General features: G+C 46.8%; 1 protein-coding gene across 1 annotated transcript in view; it reads left to right on the top strand.

Annotated features, from left to right (window-relative positions):
* Positions 1 to 22,707, top strand: part of WDR48 (WD repeat domain 48) — a 41,344-nt gene that overhangs the window by 16,217 nt on the left and 2,420 nt on the right. Inside the window, exons 6-17 of the mRNA XM_045856515.1 lie at positions 1,268 to 1,356; positions 1,742 to 1,843; positions 3,940 to 4,164; positions 6,168 to 6,242; positions 7,126 to 7,228; positions 7,383 to 7,480; positions 13,731 to 13,838; positions 14,150 to 14,246; positions 14,752 to 14,847; positions 17,003 to 17,108; positions 18,072 to 18,159; positions 21,294 to 21,370. Of these exons, the coding sequence (XP_045712471.1) occupies positions 1,268 to 1,356; positions 1,742 to 1,843; positions 3,940 to 4,164; positions 6,168 to 6,242; positions 7,126 to 7,228; positions 7,383 to 7,480; positions 13,731 to 13,838; positions 14,150 to 14,246; positions 14,752 to 14,847; positions 17,003 to 17,108; positions 18,072 to 18,159; positions 21,294 to 21,370 (1,264 nt within the window). The remainder of the gene's footprint in view (positions 1 to 1,267; positions 1,357 to 1,741; positions 1,844 to 3,939; positions 4,165 to 6,167; positions 6,243 to 7,125; positions 7,229 to 7,382; positions 7,481 to 13,730; positions 13,839 to 14,149; positions 14,247 to 14,751; positions 14,848 to 17,002; positions 17,109 to 18,071; positions 18,160 to 21,293; positions 21,371 to 22,707) is intronic.

Below are 22,707 nucleotides of genomic sequence, written 5' to 3'. Positions count from 1 at the left end.
GGTCTGGAATGTCTGTGTTCAGGATATAGGCCTGAACTATCTAGATCCCTGTATTATAGATTAAATTTGGCACGACTCACATTGACATAGCTAAAGCAGTTCTCATAAAACCTAGTGTGTGCCAACAGGGGCAAGTTGGGAGGCTCTTCCCCCCAGGAAATATGTGAAGGTCTTAAACACTGTTCTTCCCTTGTTCTTACTGATTTGTCACCTGTACACTATCTCAGTGATTCAGCAGCTGGTCCCTGCTGGGGCTGTCATGGCCTATCATTTGGCGCTCACTCGATATAAAGAACTGTGTCAGAGAGGCACTGGCAAGAGGGAACAAAGGAAAACGTGATTGCCCCAAGGTCAGAGAGCAGGCTCAGTGGACATGGGTTCGGGAACGAAGGAAACCATGATTGGCCCCAAGGTCACAGAGCAGGCTCAGTGGACATGGGTTCGGGAACGAAGGAAACCATGATTGGCCCCAAGGTCACAGAGCAGGCTTAGTGGACATGGATTCAGCAACGGATACGTCTTGCCCAGAATTGTTTAGAGAGGATCTCACATGAGTTTGTTATGACTATAGAAATAATACTAATAGCTAACATTTCTTTAGCACTCTCTACAAGCAGTTACTTTTCTAACTACATATATTAACTCCTTTACTCATCACTTCTCAGTATGTTCGTTTATATTTATTCTTTACTCTAAAGTTAGGATCATACTATATGGTTTTATATGCAGTTTTTTCACCCCATTGGCACTTTGTTCTGAATCAAAGGGCATAAACCTATTGTCTAGTTCCCCCCCAGAAGAGTTGTACCAAGTTATTCCCCCACAAATAATGTGCGAGAGTCCTATTTTACTGTGTTTTTTAATCATTTAATAATACCTTTTTTAAAAAATCAGACTTGGTAGGTGACAATAAACAAAATATGTTTACTTTGATTTATATTTGAAAATAGTGAGTTTGGACGCATTTTGCATATATATTGGCACATGTATATCTGTGAAAATACATCATATGGGCAGTTTTTAATGGCAGTTCGGTTCAATTTCACAGATGTTTATTGAGCGCTTGTATTTCCTCAAGTCCAGAAAAATGTAAAACTTGATAATAATGTTGCTTAGAATTATCTCTATTACAGATTCCTTTTCTTTAGAGCACTCATAAAGATAAGATTTTCCAAATTGAATAATTAAACTTGCAATTTTTGTAGACTAGCTACTAAACAAACACCTGATGATTTTGTTAACACCCAGCTCCGTTTATCCTTAATAGCTTCTTCTTTAAGTGGGAACAAAGATTCCATTTATAGCCTGGCGATGAATCAACTGGGAACAATCATTGTATCCGGGTCCACTGAGAAGGTAAGGGGGAGCTCACCTGGTGTTAAAATACACTGGAAAGCAGAGAAACCAAAATGATTTGATCTGTGTCATTACTAAATATATAGACAGTGGTTTTGCCGGGTGGAATGCTGAAAAGAAAGGCTTTATTTGAACAAATGCGAGCATAACCGTAATTACTGTCCTGTGTGGGCAGGGGCGGTCGGCGGGGCGGGGAGGCCGGTGCATTTTTGACGTTCAGGAGGCCGCGTGCTGCTGGGGAAGGGGCCCCTGGACAGCGTCCCGGGACAGGAGCAGTGTTTCACTCTCAGCACTTAATGGTAGCCATTCGATTTATAGAAGTCATCTGTCACTTAAATTTGATCGTGTGTACTCAGTTTGTGTGATATTTTGTTAAAATCTACAGGTTTTAAGAGTGTGGGATCCAAGAACGTGTGCAAAACTGATGAAGCTTAAAGGGCACACAGACAACGTGAAAGCGTTGCTGTTGAACAGAGACGGCACCCAGGTACACAGCTCCGGGCGGGCATGACCCCGAGGGGCCGCCAGGGGCTCCGCACCGTGGAGACTCCCCACAGGGCACCGCTGCGCGCGCTGGTCCGACCCAAGCCACACGTGCTGTGAACCGTGGACTAGGCTTCAGTCCCTAAAATACGACATTGTCCATGTAATAGCCCCAATTTTGAAATTATTCTACTTGCATCACTTTAAAATAAAGGCCAAACAAGGAATTTCCTCCGAATAATTCTAACGCAATGTTACCTTGTCTAAAATGTTACCTTGTTTAAAATGTTACCTTGTTTAAAATGTTACCTTGTCTAAAGTAGAAAAAAACTGGTATTAAATGCTTTCTGCCAGCATATTACGTGGAAAACTCCCTCACAGCCGGTCTGACTTCGGGCAGATCTTGTCAGTTGACTGTTGTAGATACAATCTATAGTTTTAGTTCTCTAACAAGATACTTAGAGTCAACATTTCCAAGAAAGCACTTTGGTAACGTTTGAACATGTATTCTGTGGGCTACAGAACGTGTGAGTTATAAATCACAGTTCTGTTTGTTCTGTAGCAGTGCGAAAATGATCTTTCAGCCACGTAGGTAATAAATAACAAACTGAGCACCGTTTCGTGTTACCCCTGCCTCCCCCGGCCGTGGTTTGCATGGAGCAGGTCTAAGTTCACAGCACATGGGACAGTCTGGTCGTGACAGGCTTAGAAAAGCTCCACAGAGTAGGAAGGTGACGAGATGGGAAACACTGTCATGCTTTTACTCCCGTGGAAATTTCGTCACACAAATTGCCTCCCACGTGAGATGGAGAAAACTTTCTGTCTCCAAAGGTGAAAGGAAGGTTTGAAAACCTAGCCAAATGAAGGAAGTCATTTTCCAGAACCAGGCGAAGGCAGGCTTGGAGATGCCCACGAGGTCTTGGGCAGTGCGGGAGGCGCTCAGGGTTAGTGAGCGGTGGCCTGCAGGAGAGGACTCCCTTTACCTGTCCTTCGTTTGCTCATCTGCACAGTGGGGATCATGACACTTAGTTTGGGTCGTTGGTGAGAAGATCAGAAGTAATGAGTGCATTCCTGTCTGCAGTCCACTCGTTGTTCAGAGCTCTCGAGACCTTCGCAGCCTCCCTGGCCTGTGAGTCTAGGAGGCCTGGTGCAGTCCATTTCTCACTGCCTTGCTGTGCAGCTGCCAGGCTGCACGTGAGGTGGGCGCCCGTGCCCTGCTCTCCTGGCCGTGTCCAGGTTGCACGGGATCACGTTGTCTGCACGGGACCGCCCTTCAGCACAGGCTGTAGACGGGATGGTTTCCAGAAGGGGACTCTGGGCCTGGCAGACTTCTAGAGTTCCTCCTGACGACTGCACTCCATGCCTTGTTTCCTATGTGGACATTTGTGAACGTGCTTTCGCCCAAGATGATTTAAATAGCAAGTAAATGCATGTCACCTGAAGTCAGCTAATTTACTATAAGCAGAGACAGCTTTAAAAGCTGCTTGTCAGCCTCAGAGTACATAATTAAGCGGATATCATTCCTTCTCTAGTTCCTCCTCCATCCCTTTTCCTTATTAACCCCTGTACACTAACTGTAAATTTAACAACCAACAACACAGCAGTTTTATCGGTACCTCAGGGAATTGATCAACAAAACAACTCTACCCATTTGGGAAAAAGGGGGGCGAGAGAGACCTTTACTTAGTGATGCTCAGACTCCTGTGATACAGAAGAGACAGTTCACTGGGCCAGAGTTTATATTGCCCCCTGCAGAATTGCCCTGCAAGCTCCTATCGTAGGGTCCCTGGAGGCCTCGTAATTCAAGGACTTAAAGACGTGCGCACTGGGCCCGTGAACCCCGTGGGTGTCAGCCTGTGGCCTCACTTCCTTTGTTGTAGAGCAAGATTCTTATGTAGCAAATCTTGAAGTTTGAGCTCTGTCACCATTGCAGTTGCTTTGATCGGTACCAGCATTACTGGTCCAAGCCATTTTTCAGAGGCAGAAATACGGGTTAGAAGTATGCTTGACAGCGTGGAGTGTGGAGAGAAGCCCCTTGCAAAGCACAGGAAAACAGGAGTTTTTGGGCAGGTTTCTAACCTCACCTTTCTCCGTTCCCAGTGCCTTTCCGGCAGCTCTGATGGGACCATCCGCCTTTGGTCCCTGGGTCAGCAGAGGTGCATAGCAACGTACCGAGTCCACGATGAAGGCGTTTGGGCTCTGCAAGTCAATGACGCCTTCACACACGTGTATTCCGGAGGAAGGGACCGGAAGATTTACTGCACAGACCTAAGGAACCCTGACATTCGAGTGCTGATCTGTGAAGAAAAAGCACCCGTTCTCAAGGTAGATCGCACATTTCAGTTTTATATAATTAAGGTCGTTCCACGTGCTAGCCAAATACTGCAAAGTCTATATTGAAACATGAGTCAGTTGTGGGATTTAAAAAAGATATTTTAACATTTTTGTTAGTCATCTGGAGAAGAACTGGTGGCTTCTTGGGTCCCTCAGGGACGCCTGGCCCTCCCGGTGGCGTATCCTAGAGGGACTACCCCGCACTCACACAGCTCCTGAGGCCCCCTGGCTCCCCGAAAACGCCGTGGGGGGAGGACTTTGAGGAGCTCAGGTATCTGTGAGCAGAGGGCCAAGCAGAAATGTGTCCCCTGCCTCAAGAGGGGGGTTGTGGAAGAGTGCCCCTGAGGCGGAGGGGCGAGCTGGCTTGTCCTCCGCACGGTGACTGCCTCACAGTGGTCCTGGCAGGGTCTGGGGTGGGCCTGAGGGTGCCGGAGAGCCATCGCTGCTGACACCTGCCACAAGCGAAGCCTGGGCTGACCGTGGCCAGTTTTCCTACCACAGAGTGTTCAGCCTCACCGATACTCACAGAATTGCATATTAAAACAACTGGGAGGACATTTCCGGATTTGAAATGGAGGCATAAAGACAGCATTACCCCTCCTCCCAGAAATCATCTGGAAACACCAGGGAAAACAAGAAACAACAGCAGATTCCTGTCATCTGTGAAACTAAGTGACATCTGAAACCCAGAGCACGGTATCAGAGGGAGGGCTGGAAAGGGGAATGGAGGTCAGTTGAGGGTTGAGGGAATGCCTGTGGTCTAGGAGCTCATGCAAAACTGGTGGAGCACACCTCTTTAAAACAGATGGCACAGCCCTGGCTGGTGCGGCTCAGTGGATTGAGTGCCAGCCTGTGAACCAAAGGGCCACCGGTTCGATTCCCAGTCAGGGCTCATGCCTGGGTTACATAGGTCCCTGGTTAGGGGATGCAAGAGGCAACCACACATTCGTGTTTCTCTCCTTCTCTTTCTCCCACCTTTCCCTCTCTATAAGCAAATAAAATCTTTAAAAAAATAAAATAGATGGCACACCCTCATGGACAAACCAGTAGTACTTGAGGGAAGCAAGGGAGGCGGGGCTGAAAGCACAGGCGCGGCACGTGTGCAGGAGGCAGGCTGAGCGGGCGGCAGGCGGGGAGGGGAAGCACTGCATGGGGGTCCTGCAGCTGCCGGGATCCCAGGGCCGTGGAGAAAAACCACTTAGTGCAGGCATAACTGTACGTCACAGGGGATGTCACTTTGAACTGGAGAGGATTCCTGCTTGCTGAGAGCCTGGCGCGGTCCCCACAGCTCCAGGAAGAATATCCCAGTGTAGGAAGAAGAGTGGACGAATGTAGCGTGGTTCCACTGGCACGATATATGGGCATTTGTGTATTTCGTACATCGAGTACTTTAAAAACCCAGAGTTAGGGGGCAGAGGGATTGGGCAAAAAGGGAAAAGGATTCATGGACACATAGACATATGTGTGGGACAACAGTGTGGGGTTGTGGGGCAGCAGGGGCACATAAGGGGGATAAAGGGTAATGGAAAAATATGATTAAAAAAACTCCAGAGGACAACACAGTAAACCCTTCACAAGTATACTGTCCTTAGGCAAGGGTGGATTATCTGGGGTTGCTTTTCACTTGTGCTGTGTTTTTATTTAAAAAAATATTTCTTTGTTATTAAGAATGGAAAAACAAAAGGGTGGCAAAAACAAAAAAATTACACTAAGTCATCCTTTGCACGGTCCCCATTTAGGTCCCTTACACTCACCGCACTTTGACTTGCAGCCCCTGTTTTCGGTGAGAAGTCAGCCCTGCTCCCCTTGTAGGGCCGCGCATTTCTTTAGCACAGACTCCCTCATTCATCTGTTGGACCCCTAGCCTTTCACGCCTGCGTGGTATAGTAAACACAAATGTTGAGTGGAGGGGCTATTTAACAATGTGTACCTAGTCCTGGCAGCTCACACGAGTCAGCATTTCCCAAAGCAGTATTTTTGTGTGGTGTTTTCAGATGGAGCTTGATAGATCAGCTGATCCCCCTCCTGCAATCTGGGTGGCGACAACTAAATCTACAGTAAATAAGTGGGTAAGTAAGCCATTGTATGCTTGGCAAAGGATTAGAAACACATGGTTTGTTATTACAGACCTGCCAGATACCAGTCGAAATGCTCAATGTGAAACTGGCTGTTGGCAAAAATCTGAAAGCTCTGACGAATGCAGGTGTAAATCCAAGGGTCGTACAAAAATGAAGGTAGCAGTCAAAATAAAGCTTCTGACATGTTTGTCAGGAGCCAAGAAATGCATTTGATGTGCTTAGCACAGGCGCTGCGGCCTGGCACAGCCAGTAGAGATCAGTGCAGCTCCTGACAGGAAGCTGCGCTTGAAACCAGGCAGCCCAGGTATCAGCACAGCAGGGAAGCTCGTTAGACTTCTGTTTTTCTAAATGTGGAGAAAAGTGAAAATTGTGCTTTCACGTTCATTTCCTTTTTCTTGGTAGTATGAAGAATGGGGGTGGAAATAGAGGAGGATCAGAGAGAAGCCATCAAAAGCACTATTCATTCTTAAATCTTAACTAAAGAAGATTTTAAGTTTTCTGACCAGACTGTTTGTGACTAGCAAAAGAGAAAGTGTTTACATCTATTCCTGTTTATATGCAGCTCAAGTGGTCTTGCTCTGTACTTGTAACAAACATTACACGTCTTGTCTAAGTTTCTTTGCTCCAGGTTGAGATCTACATAGTCTGCCTGGAAGAGTGCCTAGTGTTCTCTCAAAAAAGACACTCCCTTCTTAATATTCGTTTTGGTTTTTTTAACTGTGGTAGATAATAATACTTTACACTATGTATTTTTTGGTTGATGTAGTTATTGGGTTTTTTCATTTGTTTGTTCTTTGTTTTTCTTGCCACTTTAAATAGATTGGTCATGTTTATAAAGCATAAAATGATTAAATAATGAATTTTGTTCCTTCAGACATTGAAGGGAATTCACAACTTCAGAGCCTCCGGAGATTACGACAACGACTGCACAAACCCTATAACACCCCTTTGTACACAGCCTGACCAGGTCATTAAAGGTAAGGAAATGGGGAGGTGTGGTATGTTCTTCCTGGTGGCTGGCGTGATTTGTGTTCTGTTACATACCAGTTAACAACCGCTGCCGTACTGTTAATTTCAATGTAGTACAATAGAAGGGTTGTTTTGCTAATTCTGTGGGTTTTTCTCCTTTAGGTGGTGCTAGTATTATTCAGTGCCACATTCTGAATGATAAGAGACATATATTAACCAAAGATACCAATAATAATGTGGCGTATTGGGATGTATTGAAGGTGAGTGAGTATCTTTTTGTATTAAACATAGGTTACTGGATCATATATACCATTTATTTTTAATTGTTAAATATATAGAAATATATAACAGTGGTATAAAGCTCAAGATAACACATATACATTAAGGTTTAGTTTCAGTAATACTTTATGTGGGTGGATAGTTCTTACGTGAATATTGGATAAGGCTTGGGTTCCTCTTTTAAGCAGCTCAGATTTGAAAGGAACCATTTTCTCTGTTCAGTATATAACAAATTGTGTTATAGGCTGCCTTACCCTCAAGTGAATACAGTACAAGTGCTTCCTGTCTTTGACACTGTTGTCGTCATTTTGGGCCGATAAGTCTTTGCTGCAGGTGAGGGGCGTGGGATCTGTCCTGTGTGTTGGACGGTGGTCAGCAGCACCCCAGCCTCTGTCTTCTAAATGCATGCCAGTAACCTCCTTCTCCTCGCCCAAGTCAGTGGTAACAGCCCACAGTGTCTCCAGGCATTGCCAGATGCCTAGAGAGGGACAAAGGTGCAGTGACTCTTGGTTGAGAACTGCTGGAGGGCGTGGAGTAAGCTCGGCCATTGTTAGGGTTTGCAGCCATCCCTGGGGACGCCGGTTACAGCTGTGGGGCATGCCGCGGCAGCACCCTCTGGGATAGTTGAGGTGTGTTGAGCTGTTCAGTCACATTCTAAATAGCACTGAAGAATTTATAGGCGGTTTGAAAAGTTTGCTTTTCGAGTTCTGACAAATGCCCCTTCTTGGTGGTGTTGGTATTTTCACTGAACAGATATTTCCTGGTTTGAGTGAATATTGTGAGCAAAGAGAACTGTGTTAAGAGTCACAGATAACAGAAAAGTCTGTACCATGATCCCCTCTGGTACCAGGAACAAGAGTTGGGGAATGGGAGAGCCTTATAGATAAAATAAACAGATCACAGGATATGGTAGCTTACACTCAAGGGCAATTACTTAAAACTAGAAAGAAATTGGAGAGCTTCATGGTGGAAACACACTTGAACAGGGACTTGAAGGATTCCAGCAGGTGAAGAGTGGCAGGGCATGTTAGGAAGAGGGAGTGAAGGTCAAAGACACAGAAGAGGGAAGGTACCTGCCTATTCAGAGCAAGGCGAGCAGCTCTGTGCAGTTGGAGACTAGGTGAGTTCAAGGGAGTCGTAAGGGTATCAGGATGAAAGATGAGACTCGGGTCATTTCCCAGAGTCTTGCATTACAGGCCCCAGAGTTGGCCTTTCTTTGGTACTCCCTAAGGAATCTTAATCTTAGATGGTTTGTTTTTTTAAGATTTTATTTATTTTTTAGAGAGAGGGGAAGAGAGGGAGAAAGAGAGAGAAACATCATTTGTGAAAGAAACATCAATTGGCTGCTCTCGGGCTCCCCCAGAGGGAATCCTGGCCCGCAACCCAGGCATGCGCCCCAAGGAATCGAACCGGCAACCAAACAAGTTCCTTTCTGGGGAAAAGGGATTGTCTCTGAATAGAAACTGTGGCCTAACACTTTCCCTCCCTGTGGGGCAGCTGTGTGGGAAGTCACATTACGAATCAGTTGCTGGGTGAGCATGGCTTCAGAACAAGAGGCCTTACCCCGGTGGAAAACTGAATTGCGGCGGGCTGCCCCAGTCTTTTCTCTACAGCAGAGATGTTCTTATCAGGGGACGAGAACTCGTGTTTGGTTCGGAGGGGGGTCCTGCAGAGACGGGAGGATTCAGAGCAGCCCCAAGGACTTCTTCAGCGGGGACTCAGACACTCCACCTCTCTGTGGCCCCGGCTCTCGCTGCCCCGGGGCCAGGCCTCACCCGTGCTGCCGAGCACGTGATGCTCTCCCGAAGAGCCAACCAAATCTAACCAGGCCAGCCAGTCTCTGAGGGTCGACTTACTGATTTTCTGCCCATGGGTCTGATGTCCTATCTTGGCCTGGTTAGCTGAAGTCTTAGTAGAGGCCTGCTGTCTGAATGGGAGGTGGTTCTACTTAGATGGGGCACCGAGCTGGCATTTACCATGACTGGCATTTCAGTGTCTCCGGCAGCTTCCCACACCCAGACACCAGACCTTGAAGTTTAGAGAGCAAGTGATTGGGTGTGATGAACATGACATGAAACAAAAGAAGGGAAGTCAGGTATAGTTAGGAAGAGAGGCCCAAAGTCGGACAGAACAGCATTCTAATCTTGGCTCTGCCAGCTACTAGACAGACTGATCTCTGGAACAGGCTAAACCTCTCTCAGCCTCTGTCTTTATTCCTCAAATGTGGTGGTACCTATTTCCTGGTGACATTAAGAGGATGTTCAAGAAGTATTTATCAAAATTCAAATTCTTGGTTCCGGCCAAGATGGAGGCGTAGGTAGAAAAGCTTCACTTCCTCATACAACTGAAAGAAGGATAACAACCAGTTAAAAACAGAAACAACCAGAACTGCCAGAAAATGAAACTGCATGGAAGTCTGACACCGAGGAGTTAAAGAGACATTCATCCAGACCAGCAGGAGGGGTGATGGAGACAGGCAGCCTGGGCAGAGAGGACATGCAGCAAGACGTCAGACTGCACGGGCAAGGTGGGGGCTGGCTGATGGGGCGGTCCCACATTTGTTCGGGTAAGCTAGGAGGAACAACTGGGAAGCAAGACAGACCTTGAAACCCAGGGTTCCAGTGCAGGGAAACTAAAAACTCAAAACCTCTGGCTGTTAAAAGCCTTTGGCGGTGGGAGAAACTCCCAGTCTCACCAGAGAGTCCATTGAAGAGGCCTACAGAATCCTAGAATGTACACAAGCCAACCCACCTGGGAATCAGCACCTGAAAGGGTATATTTCGCTTGTGGGAAGTGACAGAAAGTGGGGGAAAAGCTGAACATGCGGGCAAGTGGCATTGTTCCCTCTCTGACCCCTCCCACAGACAGCACCACAACACAGCATGTGGGTTGCCCCACCCTGGCAGATACCTAAGGCTCCACCCCTACAATGTAACATTTGAGTCAAGATAAAGAAATATGGCATAAATGAAAGAAAAGATCAAAACTCCAGAAAAAGAACTGAGCAATGAGGAGATAACCAGCCTATCAGATGCAGAGTTCAAAACACTGGTAATCAGGATGCTCACAAAATTGGTTGATTATGGTTGCAAAATGAAGGACGAAGGGAAGGCTATACAAAATGAAATAAAGGAAAATATACAAGGAACCAACAGTGAAGAGAAGGAAACTAAGACTCAATGATTGGACCAAAAGAAAGAAATAAACATTCAACTGGAACAGAATGAAGAAACAGGAATTCAAAAAATGAGGAGAGGCTTAGAAACCTCTGGGACAACTTGAATCATTCCAATATCCAAATTTTAAGGGTGTCAGGAGGAGAAGGACAAGAGCAAGAAATTGAAAACTTGTTTGAACAAATAATGAAGGAAAACTCCCCCAATCTGGCAAAGGAGATAGATTTCTATGAAGTCCAGGAAGCTCAGAGAGTCCCCAAAAAATTGGGTACAAGAAGACACACATCAAGACATATTATAATTACATTACCCAAGATTAAAGATAAGGAGAGACTCTTGAAAGGAGCAAAAGAAAAGGAGAGAGTTACCTACAAAGAAGTTCCCATAAGACTATCAGCTGATTTCTTAAAAGAACCCTTAATGGCAAGAAGGTGCTGGAAAGAAGTATTGAAAGTCTTGAAAGGCAAGGACCTACCTCCAAGATTACTCTATCCAGCAAAGCTTTCATTTAGAATGGAAGGACAGATATAGTCAAGGTAAAGGAGTTCATCATCACCAACCCCTTGTTATATGAAATGTTAAAGGAATCTAAGAAAAAGAAGATCAAAAATATGAACAGTAGAATGACAACAAACTCAGTTATTAACAACTGAACCTAAAAAAAAACAAAACTAAGCAAACAACTAGAACAGGAACAGAAACACAGCAATGGAGATCACATGGAGGGTTATCAGTGGGGAGGTGGAGAGGGGAGAATGGGGGAAAAGGTACAGGGAATAAGAAGTATAAATGGTAGGTACAAAATTGATGGGGGAAGGTTAAGAATAGTATGGGAAATGAAGAAGCTAAAGAACTTATATGTACGACCCATGGACATAAACTAAGGCGGGAGGGTACAGGGCAGAAGAGGAAAAGGAGGAGAAAAAATGAGACAACTGTAATAGCATAATCAATAAAATATACTTAAAAAAGAAGCATTCATCATAGTGGCTGGCATGTAGTACTTAGGAAGCTGCTGCACTAACACAGGTGAAATATCATCAGGTACTTGACCGGGTAGGAAGAAGAGACCTGCAGATAAGAGTGAAGCTTGAAGAAAAGGAAGATGAATCCTGGGCTTCCGAATTAGATAGCTTGGTGAGTGGAAGTAATAGAAGGAATGTGAGGATGGGGAATGGGTTGTTGGGGGAAAGGGACACGCTGAGAAAGACAGTGCATTTCTGTGAGGTGTCCGAGTAGAGGCGTCTGCTGGGCAGACAGCCGCAGAGCCCAGTGCACAGCTGAAAGAGCTGGGCTGGAGAATCAGGGTCAGCAGTCACTGGCCCATGGATTATCATCGGAGTCGTGGAAAATGGCCCAGTTTCCATGTGATGCGTCTGTGCTGAAAAGAGAAGAAACCAAGTCATCCCCCTTTCAGGAATTGTTAAGAAAAGAGGAAGCCACAAAGGAGTATAATAAAAGGTGTAAAAAGACCAAGAGTCAGTGGCAGTTCAAGAATTGATGAAGCACTTTGGAAAGGAGCTCGGGGTTAGCAGCACTCGGGGTTGGCCTGCGGAGACGTGGTGCAGAATACGGAATGTGATGTGCACGTGGATTTCATCAAGAAGAGGGTGGTGTCTGGGGACAGCAGTCTCTGGCGAGTCCTAAGGGCAAAAGCCAGACGGAGTGGGTTGAGTAGTGATTGGGAGGTGAGGAAACAATGTGAGTGCTGGCAATCTTGGACATAGTTTTACTTTGCTGCGGTGAAGAGGAGTAGCTGGAGAGGATTTAGGGATGAAAGGGCCAATGAAGGTTTTGTTTCAGTGTGCAGGTGTTTTTCCAATGGGAGAAATTCAGACATGGTTCACTGCTCCGGGGGACAGGCCAATAGAGACAGAAGGTAGATGGTGGGACAGGCCCCCAGAAAACGAGAGGTGAGGGGATCCAGAGCATAGCAATAAGGGACATCCTCTCTTTGCACCAGGAAAGGTGGGAGCAGAAATGTAAGAGGGTTTTGTCCATGCTTCTCTTTTTTGAGGAGTAGAGGTCAGGGTCATGTGCTGAGGGTAGTAAGGAAGGGCAGTGAGGTCAAAGATAGGAGAGTAAAGATGAAGGTGTGGCGAACTGACTCTGAAGCAGAAGAGATCCCAGGTAGCATGTGGGTGAACTGTGGTGGAGATTGTACATTCATAGTAGGAACACTGTCAAGGATTTGAGAGGTCAGCATGTCCTTTGATTGTCCATGTGGTTGCTGATGTTGTCCAGGACGAAAGCAAGAACTCAAGACGACTGCAAGACATTGAACCAGAGCTCAAGTCTCGAGTGAGAGAGTGACCGCAGAGGCTGCTAGACGGCAGCGAGGAAAGGGGTACAGGTGACTGCAGCTCAGTTAGTTACATGGGCCTCAGAGAAGTGGGAGTGGTTATGAAGAGGCGATGGACCATGGTCTCTGTGCCACAGGAGGCACGGGATGCAGGAGAAGCAGCACAGCCACCCTGTGAGAAGGTGCCTGAAGGACTGGGACCCCGAGGAAAGTGGTGCTGTCAGGGCGAAGCGTGGGAAGGAGCATCCTGATACGCTTCGGGATTGCGATGGGCTGTTCAGGACTGAATGCTCCGTGGCACCGAGGATGTTCAGGACAAGTTTGGGAGATAGGGGAGGATTACAGTGGTCCAGAAAGAGAAACCTAAAATCGCCGCCTATATCTTAGCTGTTACCTGAAGGTAGCTTCGGAGTTCTCTTAAGGGGTTTAGTAAGTGTCTGTTCCTTGAAGATTTTTTCCTTCATTTGACATTGCTTCCAGCTAAGACTGGTAGTATATTGTATCAGTATCAACAAGATTAAATTGCAGCTTCCAAAAAGAGGCTATTTTATAAGGTTGCTTTTTTAATTTAAAATTGAAAGATAAATGCTTTAAAATAAAAATGTTTGACCACTTCATCTTAAAATGTGTTTTAGACTCCATTTTATTGAGACAAATGTGAAAATGTGTAAAATTTTCAATAGCTGAAAATCAGAATCAACTTCATTTTCCAGTTAATACTGATAATTATTATACTTTCTTTTTGATGCCTAGGCATGTAAAGTGGAAGATCTGGGCAAAGTGGATTTTGAAGATGAAATTAAGAAAAGATTTAAGATGGTTTATGTGCCAAATTGGTTCTCAGTAGACTTAAAAACAGGGGTAAGTTAGCAGTTGATATTCGTGTAATTTGGCATAGTGGAAACTTTTAATATAGCTCAGTACTAAGTATCATTAGTTACAGAGTCCTATGTTTTTAAGTGTGAAAGGAAAAAAATTATGTTATTTCTTGCAAAATGTTTAAATGCCTTTTGGTATCCTAGTAAATTAAATTGTATTTGTACTGAATTGCATGAAACACATTTTGGCTTCTTAGCACTTTAGTTAAATAGCACAAATAAAAAAAGGTTTAGATACTTATTTGGAGAATGGATTCAGATAGAACACCACTGCTGACTTTTTATGTTCGACAGATGCTGACAATTACTTTGGACGAGAGCGACTGTTTCGCCGCTTGGGTGTCTGCAAAAGACGCCGGCTTCAGCAGCCCCGACGGCTCAGATCCGAAACGTGAGCTGTGCCCTTCCCTCTCTCCTCCTCGCCAAAGGGAAAGCAGCCCGTGCTGTTTCTCACTGTGTGCTCGTCTCTGTGAGAGTCTGTTTGTTATGTCTGGTTGGTGATGCCTGTGGTCAGGATTCTCCTAAGAACGGGACATTCTCCTGAGAATGTAACCCGATGTGTACAAAGACAGTTTCAGTGGCTTTACAGGGAAATAGCCTTTTAAAGAATGCAGCTCCTGCTGCGTGTGTTCATTTTTGAAGAGGGGCTGTCTCTGAACAACCAGACAGACAGACTGCGTTTGCTCCGCATTACCACCGCTTTAAACATTCTAGGGTAAAATTTTAACAGACTTGGCAAAATCTCTGAAATCTTGGTTTTAAACATCAGTGGCATTGGTTTAAGAATTTAACATCAGAATATGTGGAAACTTATTTTTATTTCTTCCCTTCTATTTTTAGGTGAAAACTAGTAACTTTTTTCCCCACTTCTTTCTTTTTAATTAACTCTTTTGCAGTGAACTTAGGAGGACTTTTACTCCAGGCCCTCCTAGAGTATTGGCCCAGAACACATGTGAATCCCATGGATGAAGAAGAAAATGAAGTCAACCATGGTGCGTGCTTTTATATCAGGATAGTAATTTAAAAGTACTCAGAAGTTAAAGAGGCTTAGACTGGTGGTTATTTTAAGAAACATGTCAGGCATTTGCTAAATTGTGACACGGTGTTTGTGGTACGCTCAGTGTGTTGTTGCCTCCCTCCCACATCCCGAAGTCACACCATCCATCCATCCTGTCCCAGCTGCAGTTCTGAGGGACTCTCAACAAGTGAAGCTGCCCGAGACAGGAGGAGAAAACCCTGTATGTTCACACGACCTTTGTCCTTGGCAGCAGGCAGCTTAGCAGGCTTCTTCCAGAGGCCGACCTAGTGCGTCCGCACCTGCGGGACTCGTTCTTGTGCCGCCACACGCCCTGTCGGGCTGAGGCGCTGCCATTACCTAGTCTGATGAGCTACCTGCTCTCGGCTCTCAATGTTTCAAAACATCAGATTCCAACTCAGAAGCGTCAGGAGGAGGGGACAGGTGCGTAGAAAGAAGTACTGTCACGGAGGACATTCAGAAGTGGCGTGTGCCCCAGGCTGTGGCAGCGCCCCTCCCTGGGCGGCAGAGGGGACCATGTTTGCAGTGTGTGAGTCCGGCTCAGCTTGATGAGAGAAGGGGAGGGCAGGGTCTTAAAATTTGGCATCTCGTGTGTAACCTGCAGTGGTTGAAAATTCCTTCTGTCCTACCAACCGAGGGCTCACTCTGGTGAAGAGTCTCTGAATTCTCTGAAGGTTCCACTGACGACTGCCCACTTCCGGTGGTCAGCAGTGACCCCCCAGGGATCAGAGGACCTCCTGTCAGAGTCTTCCTTCTGGCTGACTGGCTCATCCGTGGTGACTGTTGGAGTTTAAATCTCTTACAGGGATGGCATGCTTCCCTCAAAGTGAGTCGTCCGATGTACTTGTCCCAGAGAGGGCTCTGACCCCACCCACAGGGGGTGTTCTTTCGGGTCTCAGTGGACTGTGACCCAGAGAAACTCAACACAGAGAGCTCCCCACAGTGGGAGGAGAAAGCTAGGCTCTGTCATTTATCAGCTGTGTGGCTGTGGGCTCGTCACTTCCTGGTCTTGGCTTGTCCTCTCTCTATAATGTGACAGACAAGATGCCCTCAGAGGCCCAAGTATACAGTAAAGATTAAGTAATCAAGAAACTAGCGCAGTCAGCACCTCTTGGATCTAGGTTTTGGTTGGGGAGAGCGGGGGAAGAAGTCACAGGAAACCCCAAATCATTCCTAAAGTCAGACTGCCACAGTAAAGACAGGGCAGCCCCTCCTCACCCGCCCCGCCACCTCCCCAGCCAGAGCTCTGGTCACTACGCGTCCCTCCTGTCTGGTACAGTCTCCTGCTGCACCTGCTGCATGCTCAGCGGGTGCTCGGGAGTTGCCTGGTTGCACTCGTTGTGCAGCTCAAGTGCTCCGAGGCCTGCAGTGAGACGTAGTGGGGCGGTGAAGATCAGTGGGCCGGACCCTGTGCTGCAGGACAGGGGCTGACATTCTGGAGGGCGGGGGGCTACTTCCGTGAAGTGTTCTGAGATCCGAGAGAAGCACTGGGTGCCGGGACAGAGGTCCCGCAGGTGCTGCAGGACTTCAGAGCGTGGGGTTGCTTCCCAGTTTGTTAGGGGAATGTCTGTGAATAGGTTGGCGCTTAGTGGGGGTCAACTGCTCTTGGGTCAAAAGATTACAAAGAAAATAGTGAAATGCAATGTGCAGAGAGCAATAAAAACAAGGATTATGACTTCTTTGAGGATTTTATTTTCCACTGGTATCTCTGCCATTAGTTATGGCTGCCATTAAACATGTTTATTTTTTCTAGCCCAAGGGGAGAAAAAACCTGATCACCATTTACAATCAGGCTGTCTGAGACTTCCCTGTGGCTCAAAGCAGATGGTTGTGTTTTTGTTTCAAATCTCAAATATTAATCTCTTCTCTTAGAACCCTCTAAAATGCAGTCATTTCTCATGAGGCACGTTACAAGTTGCCATATTTCTTACTTTTAGGAATTTAACTTGGTTTGTTTTTTTGCCTTTATTTCTGACACTGGCTAACTGACAGGGCTTTTGACCTTAAAAGTCGTCCAGTGTTTGAAGCCTTTGTAAACAAAACGTTTAGAATCTGTGTATCTGTGTCCGTGGCACTAAGTCTGCATCTCACGCCATCTGCACCTTTCCTAGTGAATGGGGAGCAGGAGAACCGAGTACAGAAGGGAAACGGATATTTCCAAGTGCCCCCCCACACCCCTGTGATCTTTGGTGAAGCTGGAGGCCGCACGCTGTTCAGGTACGGGCAGAGGAGGGCTGGAGGCCCTGTTCAGAAAGCATCCCTTTTGCTAAGAAATATTGATTCAAGCAGATGTTATAAATTGTTTAATCTCTAGAGGTGTCAGGGACTTGGAAGCTTTCTCATCTCCATGAGATGGTTAAGTGTAGACCACCTTCTAACTGGGAGCCGAGCCTCTGCTGTTGAAATGAGGTCGACCCTGCCCTTGAGGCAGCTTCCCCCGTGGTTTCTGCAGGAAACCCTCCCTCTCCCTCACCTAGCCAGCGTGGCTGCCGGGGTCAGGGTGCAGCGGGCATCGCCAGCAGTCCCTGTCCTCAGGACAGTGTCAGAATGGGTAACGTCTCTCCCTCTGGGTCAGCAGGATGGCCTGGGCTGCTCCTGGGAACTGTCAGGCCCCACACTGGCCTGGCTGGAGGTGCGAGGCTGACCTTCGAGAGGCCCTGTAGGAAAGAGCTAGGCTGGCTTTGCCTCCACACTGCCAGCAGGGCCCTGGGGAGTCAGCGGGGAGCTTACCAGGGTCTTCTGCAGGCCGTGAGATTGGAGAATGCTTGTCTTGCCCTCGCGCACAGACTTGTTTCCTTTGTGATGGTTTCCTGAGGGTGTGGTCACCAGAGACGTCCTGCCCCGTCCTGCCCTGTTCGCCGTGGGGCCTGCACCTCTGCAGGGCACTGGCAGGGACCCTTCTTAAGCGCTTTGCCGTGTGCAGGTTTCCCATCATCACGCTAGGTGGGAGAGAGGCAGCTCCGGTGTGTGTCTGGCCTCGGAGCCTGGGGCTCGAGCTCTAGGGCCCACACTCTGTCCTGACCGAGCGAGTCCTTCTGCCTGGCTGTGCCGTGTTTCCTCGGCTGAGTGGGGGCTGTCCTGAGTGAACTCTAGGGGTCTCGTCCCTCCATCTAATGTTGGTAACCGCGGTTTTGTCATCTGTGCCTGCTGGGTCACTTACTGCCTGCTGGATGTGTTTAGGCTGCTCTGCCGGGACTCCGGAGGGGAGACCGAGTCGATGCTCCTGAACGAGACGGTGCCGCAATGGGTAATTGACATCACTGTGGATGTAAGTGTCCTCCACTCCCACTTTGCCCTTGTATTTTTTCCAAATTGTGAAGCAAATGCGGACCTGGTTTAGATCATATAACCTTGAACTTGAATAAAAACTAGACTGTGAAAGAAAACACGAAGTGCCAAAAAGTTAACAGTACGAAGATGCCCCCGAATCCTCGTGCTCCAGCTTAATCAAGTCTCCACCTCCCGAGGCCCCACCAAGAAAAGTTCAGTAGGTGCAGCTCCCCGCGGCAGCCGCTGAGCCTAGGGGCCCGTGCCAGTGACGAAGCCGGAAGTCCCGTCTGTCAGCAGTGTGCCCTCTGCCACCACTGGGGCCGCTACACAGCCCTGTGCCGGCGCCAGGCTGGTGGGCGCGTCCACAGTGACTCCGGTTTCCCTGTGAGGGAGACCAGGTGGTGTCTGGTGAGGGCTCCCTGCTGCTCTGCCAACGGGTGCGGGAGCTGCCCTGGCCCCTGTGATGCCCTCTCAGTACCCTAAGGCCCAGGCCCCCCGTGGACCCCAGAGACGTCGTTTTTGTGTTTTTTTAATTGGGGAGAGTGGAGGGAGATCCCACTGTTTTGGGGTTGTTGGGTTGTTTTTTTTTTTTATTAAAAAGCACCCTCCCACCTGGAGGGTCCTGTGTCTCCGAGCCCCACTTCAGAGCCCCCCAGCCCTCTGCCTGTGCACCTCTGACCCTCTCCTCTCACTTTTTTGTGAATAAATTTATTAAGGGGGGAGAAAACCTAGACTGCCAGGTGAATCCTCTTCTGCTTCCCTATAGTTCCAAAGTTTCAGAAGTACTGTTGATATTTGTTTGTTTGTATCTTTGTTGGTTTTTAATTATAAAGATAGTATATGTGTATTAATAAAATAAATAAATACAGTGAAACTCCCATCCCTCTCTCAATCACTCCTCTTCCATTCACTCCCTGGCCTTTCCCCAGAGGTAAGAACTGTAATGGGTTGGTGTGTAGCCATTGGTACTTTTTTCTCTGCTTACGTAAGCATATGTTATCTCTATATATGCTTATGGTTTATTTTTTCTTGCACAGGTTCTTACTACACATACTGTTCTTACACAACTTGTTTTTGTTTTGGGTTTTTTTTTTTCACTTAAAAATAGTTCTTGAACGTTTTTTCACATCTCTACATATGGATCATTTCTTTGAAATGACTGTGTAATATTCCATTGTACAAACGTACCGTAAAATATTTAACTAGTACCCAATTGAAGGGCATTTAGGTTGTTTCCAATGTTTTCTGTTACAAAAAGTGCTTCAGTGAACATCCGTTTTAGGATAAATTCCTGGAAGTGGAATTGCTGGGTCAAAGGGCATGCACATTGTAAATTCTGACAGATACTGCCAAACCGCCCCCCACACAGGCCGTACCAGGGCATGGCCTCACCAGCGCTGCATGGGGGCCTGTTCCCCTCCTGCTCCCCAACACCGAGTCCTTTCGATCTTTGCCAAAGATAGGCGAGTACTATCTCATTGTTTTAATATGGTTTTGGGTTTCTTGTCTTTTAAAGATTTTACTTATTTTTAGAGAGAGGGGAAGGGAGGGAGAGAGAGGAGAGAAACACCGATGTGTGAGAGAAACATCTACCAGTTGCCTGTTACGCCTCCAACTGGGGACCTTTTGGTTTGCAGGCCAGCGCGTGGTCCACTGATCCACGCCAACCAGGGCTGGCTTCGGTGTTTCCTTTAAGTCTAGTAAGGCTAAGCATCTTTTCACACTGGCCGTTTCTGTTTCTTTTGTGAATTGCCTGTCTGTATTCTTTACTCATTTCTCTGTTGGGTTATTTGTCTTTCTTATTTATAGGTGCTCTTCATGTTAAACAGTAATCCTTTGACTATTACCTGTGCCTCTCAATTGAATTTTTACTTTATTCATGGTATTGTCAGGTGAACAGTTTCATTTTATATAATCAGGTTGAATCTTTATGTTATGAGTTTCATGTCTTGCTTAGGTACCTCCCACTCCAGCGTAGCAAAAATGCTCCGTATTCTCCAGTATGTTTGCTATAATCGCCTGTGTCTAGGTCTTTAATCTGTTAGCATTTAGTTAGTTTGGTGTGAAGTAGGATGCTGACTTTCTACAGATGGACAGCCAGTGTGCCAGCACAGTGTTTGAGTAATCAGTCCTTTTTCCACTAATTTGAAATGCTCTCTATCACATGCCAAATTTCTGTATGCACAGGGGTCTGTTTCTAGACTCTTCTGTTCTGTTGGCCTATTTTATATATTCCTGAAGCCATATGAAAAGAGATTTAATCTCGAGGACTTGCAGAAACTGTGTGCTCTGTCCCAGATGTACTACCTCCAAGCACTTAAGCCCGGGTGACCCCTTGTGGATGCTCCATGGTCTTCCCTGAGCCCGGGCTCCCCAAGCACCACTCCTTCCTTTGGGGGCGAGAGTCAGCTGGGGGCAGCGCTCGCTTTAGGCCTGCGGCTCCTCTTGTCCCTCAGAGGGGACATCCAGCTGGGATGTGGCACAGAGGCCCCGGGGGGATTCATTAGCACCCCGGGAACAGACGGCCAGTGAACTTCCCCCTTTGCCTAAGCACGTGGTTTTCTTCACTGTGGGCATCTAGGTGGCCGGCTGACGTTACCATCCCGCGTGAAACCACAGACCTCACTCTGACGCCAGAGGGAAGGGAGGTGGGAGGGCCTGGCCGGCCTTGCAGCTCAATGGCAGACCCCCAGCGTAGAGTGTGTGGTTTTGCTCAGGGGTGAATGCTGTGGGTTTCTCCCAAGACACGTAATTTTTTGTTTGGGCTTTTAGGGATCAGCCTTGATATTTTTATGTAGAACTGAGATTTGGGGTTTGTATGGCTTGAAGAATTAAAATAAAATTTAATTCCCTCTAATACCTTGAATTGTTATTTGAAAAGAGCCGTGCTGGCAAATTCACATTGCCACTGACTTTGCCCAGTGTCTTTTCCTTACACGGCCTAGCATTGTGCCTGTCTGATACAGTTTGTCTAAGGCTGACTTAGACAATTTGATAGCTTACTATAAATTCCATAGAAAGTGACTTTTAATTGTGAAACAACTATTAACTTATAAATCGTTTTCCTGTTGACATCATTTAAATTTATCAGCTAATAGAAACTATGCCATTTTTTTACTTTTAATATTTCAGAAAAATATGCCCAAATTCAACAAAATTCCTTTCTACCTCCAACCTCATGCATCTTCAGGAGCAAAAACCTTGAAAAAGTAAGTAAATATAGTGTCATATGATGCTTTGATCTAATTAATTACCAGAGAGGTTTTTTTCTTAAATTCCTTATTGCTTTTATAGCAAAGGAGGCCAGTACTAGATCTAAGGCTACCTCTGTATTAACACTTCGTACAATTTAACCTTTCACCAAGTATCTACTGCATAGGCTGCGGATGTTCAAAAACAAGACATAGACTGTGTTTCTCTACCATAGTTCAGCGTAATGCACGGTCTCTGTGTAGTGACTGCTTTGTGGATACTAATGAGCAGAGGGGAAGAAATGAAGTTTCGACTAGTGCTTTCCAGACAGGCTTCTCGAAGGACGTGGGACGTGAGCCGGCGCGTGAGGATGGGTAGGGCTTCAGAGGAGCTCGTCCGCGGCCAGGAGAGGCGTGCTCGGGGATGTGGGCGTGCGCGCAGGACACTGGAAATTGGCGAGGGCCCCCAGAGGGGCAGCCTAGGCTGTGGGTGGTGGGGACATAACCAGGAGGGACATGTAAGCATATAAGAGGTTTCATTGATGTAAATCCTAGCAAATAAAACCAACAAGGCTTTAAAGCCTTTTGTCGGGGAAATTTCCAAACATACAAAAAGGCAAATAGGAAAACGAAGCCCCACTGTCCCGTCCGACAGCTTTAGTAGTTCTCTACACACGGTTAGACGTTTGTCTCACCTGCCTGCCGTCCCACCCACCTGCCCGCACACACGCATGCGCAGGAGCGAGTCCAAGCGTCACTTCAGCTGGGTTTAACGGCCCTAAACTCAAGACGGCTTTCCGAGTTTGAGCCTGAGCTTGCTTGGTTTGACCATTTGCTGACATCAGGGATACAGAAGTAGGTTTGGGGGTGAGGGAATAGGTGAATCTAAATTTGGATGTGGAGTTGGAGGTTCCTGTGGAACCGACAAGTGGGGACACCCAGTCAGCTCTGGGGCTTGTGGGTTGGAGTTCGGGCAGGAGGTCGAGACTCGAGGTCTCGGCTGTAGGCAGGCAGGCCCTGGGAGAAGTGAGCCCTGGGGCAGCCTTCCCTTCCCTTCCCTTCCAGGAGCATTCAGTTTGCTCTTGTTCCGGGAAAAGTCTTTAAGGGAATAAACCCAGAATGCTGTTCTTTATGTGTGTCTTAAGATTTTTAAGAACATGTATGTAATCTCATTTGAGCATAATTCTGTCTTGAAAGGACACTACAAACAATCTGTTGGCAATTCTAAAAATGGATTAAGACAGTGACTGAAAATGTTATTGCTTTTATGTTTCTGGGGTATGTTTTCATCTTTATCAAATGCTAACACCAGGTGACGTGGAAGCGATGGTATCCAGCGATCTCCTGATGTCACA

The sequence above is a fragment of the Phyllostomus hastatus genome, unplaced genomic scaffold (assembly GCF_019186645.2).
Source record: "Phyllostomus hastatus isolate PE091 unplaced genomic scaffold, TTU_PhHast_1.1 phas_scaffold_129, whole genome shotgun sequence".
Taxonomy (NCBI): Eukaryota; Metazoa; Chordata; class Mammalia; order Chiroptera; family Phyllostomidae; genus Phyllostomus; species Phyllostomus hastatus.
Note: the sequence above shows the minus strand (reverse complement) of the source record. Positions and strands in the feature narration are given on the sequence as shown.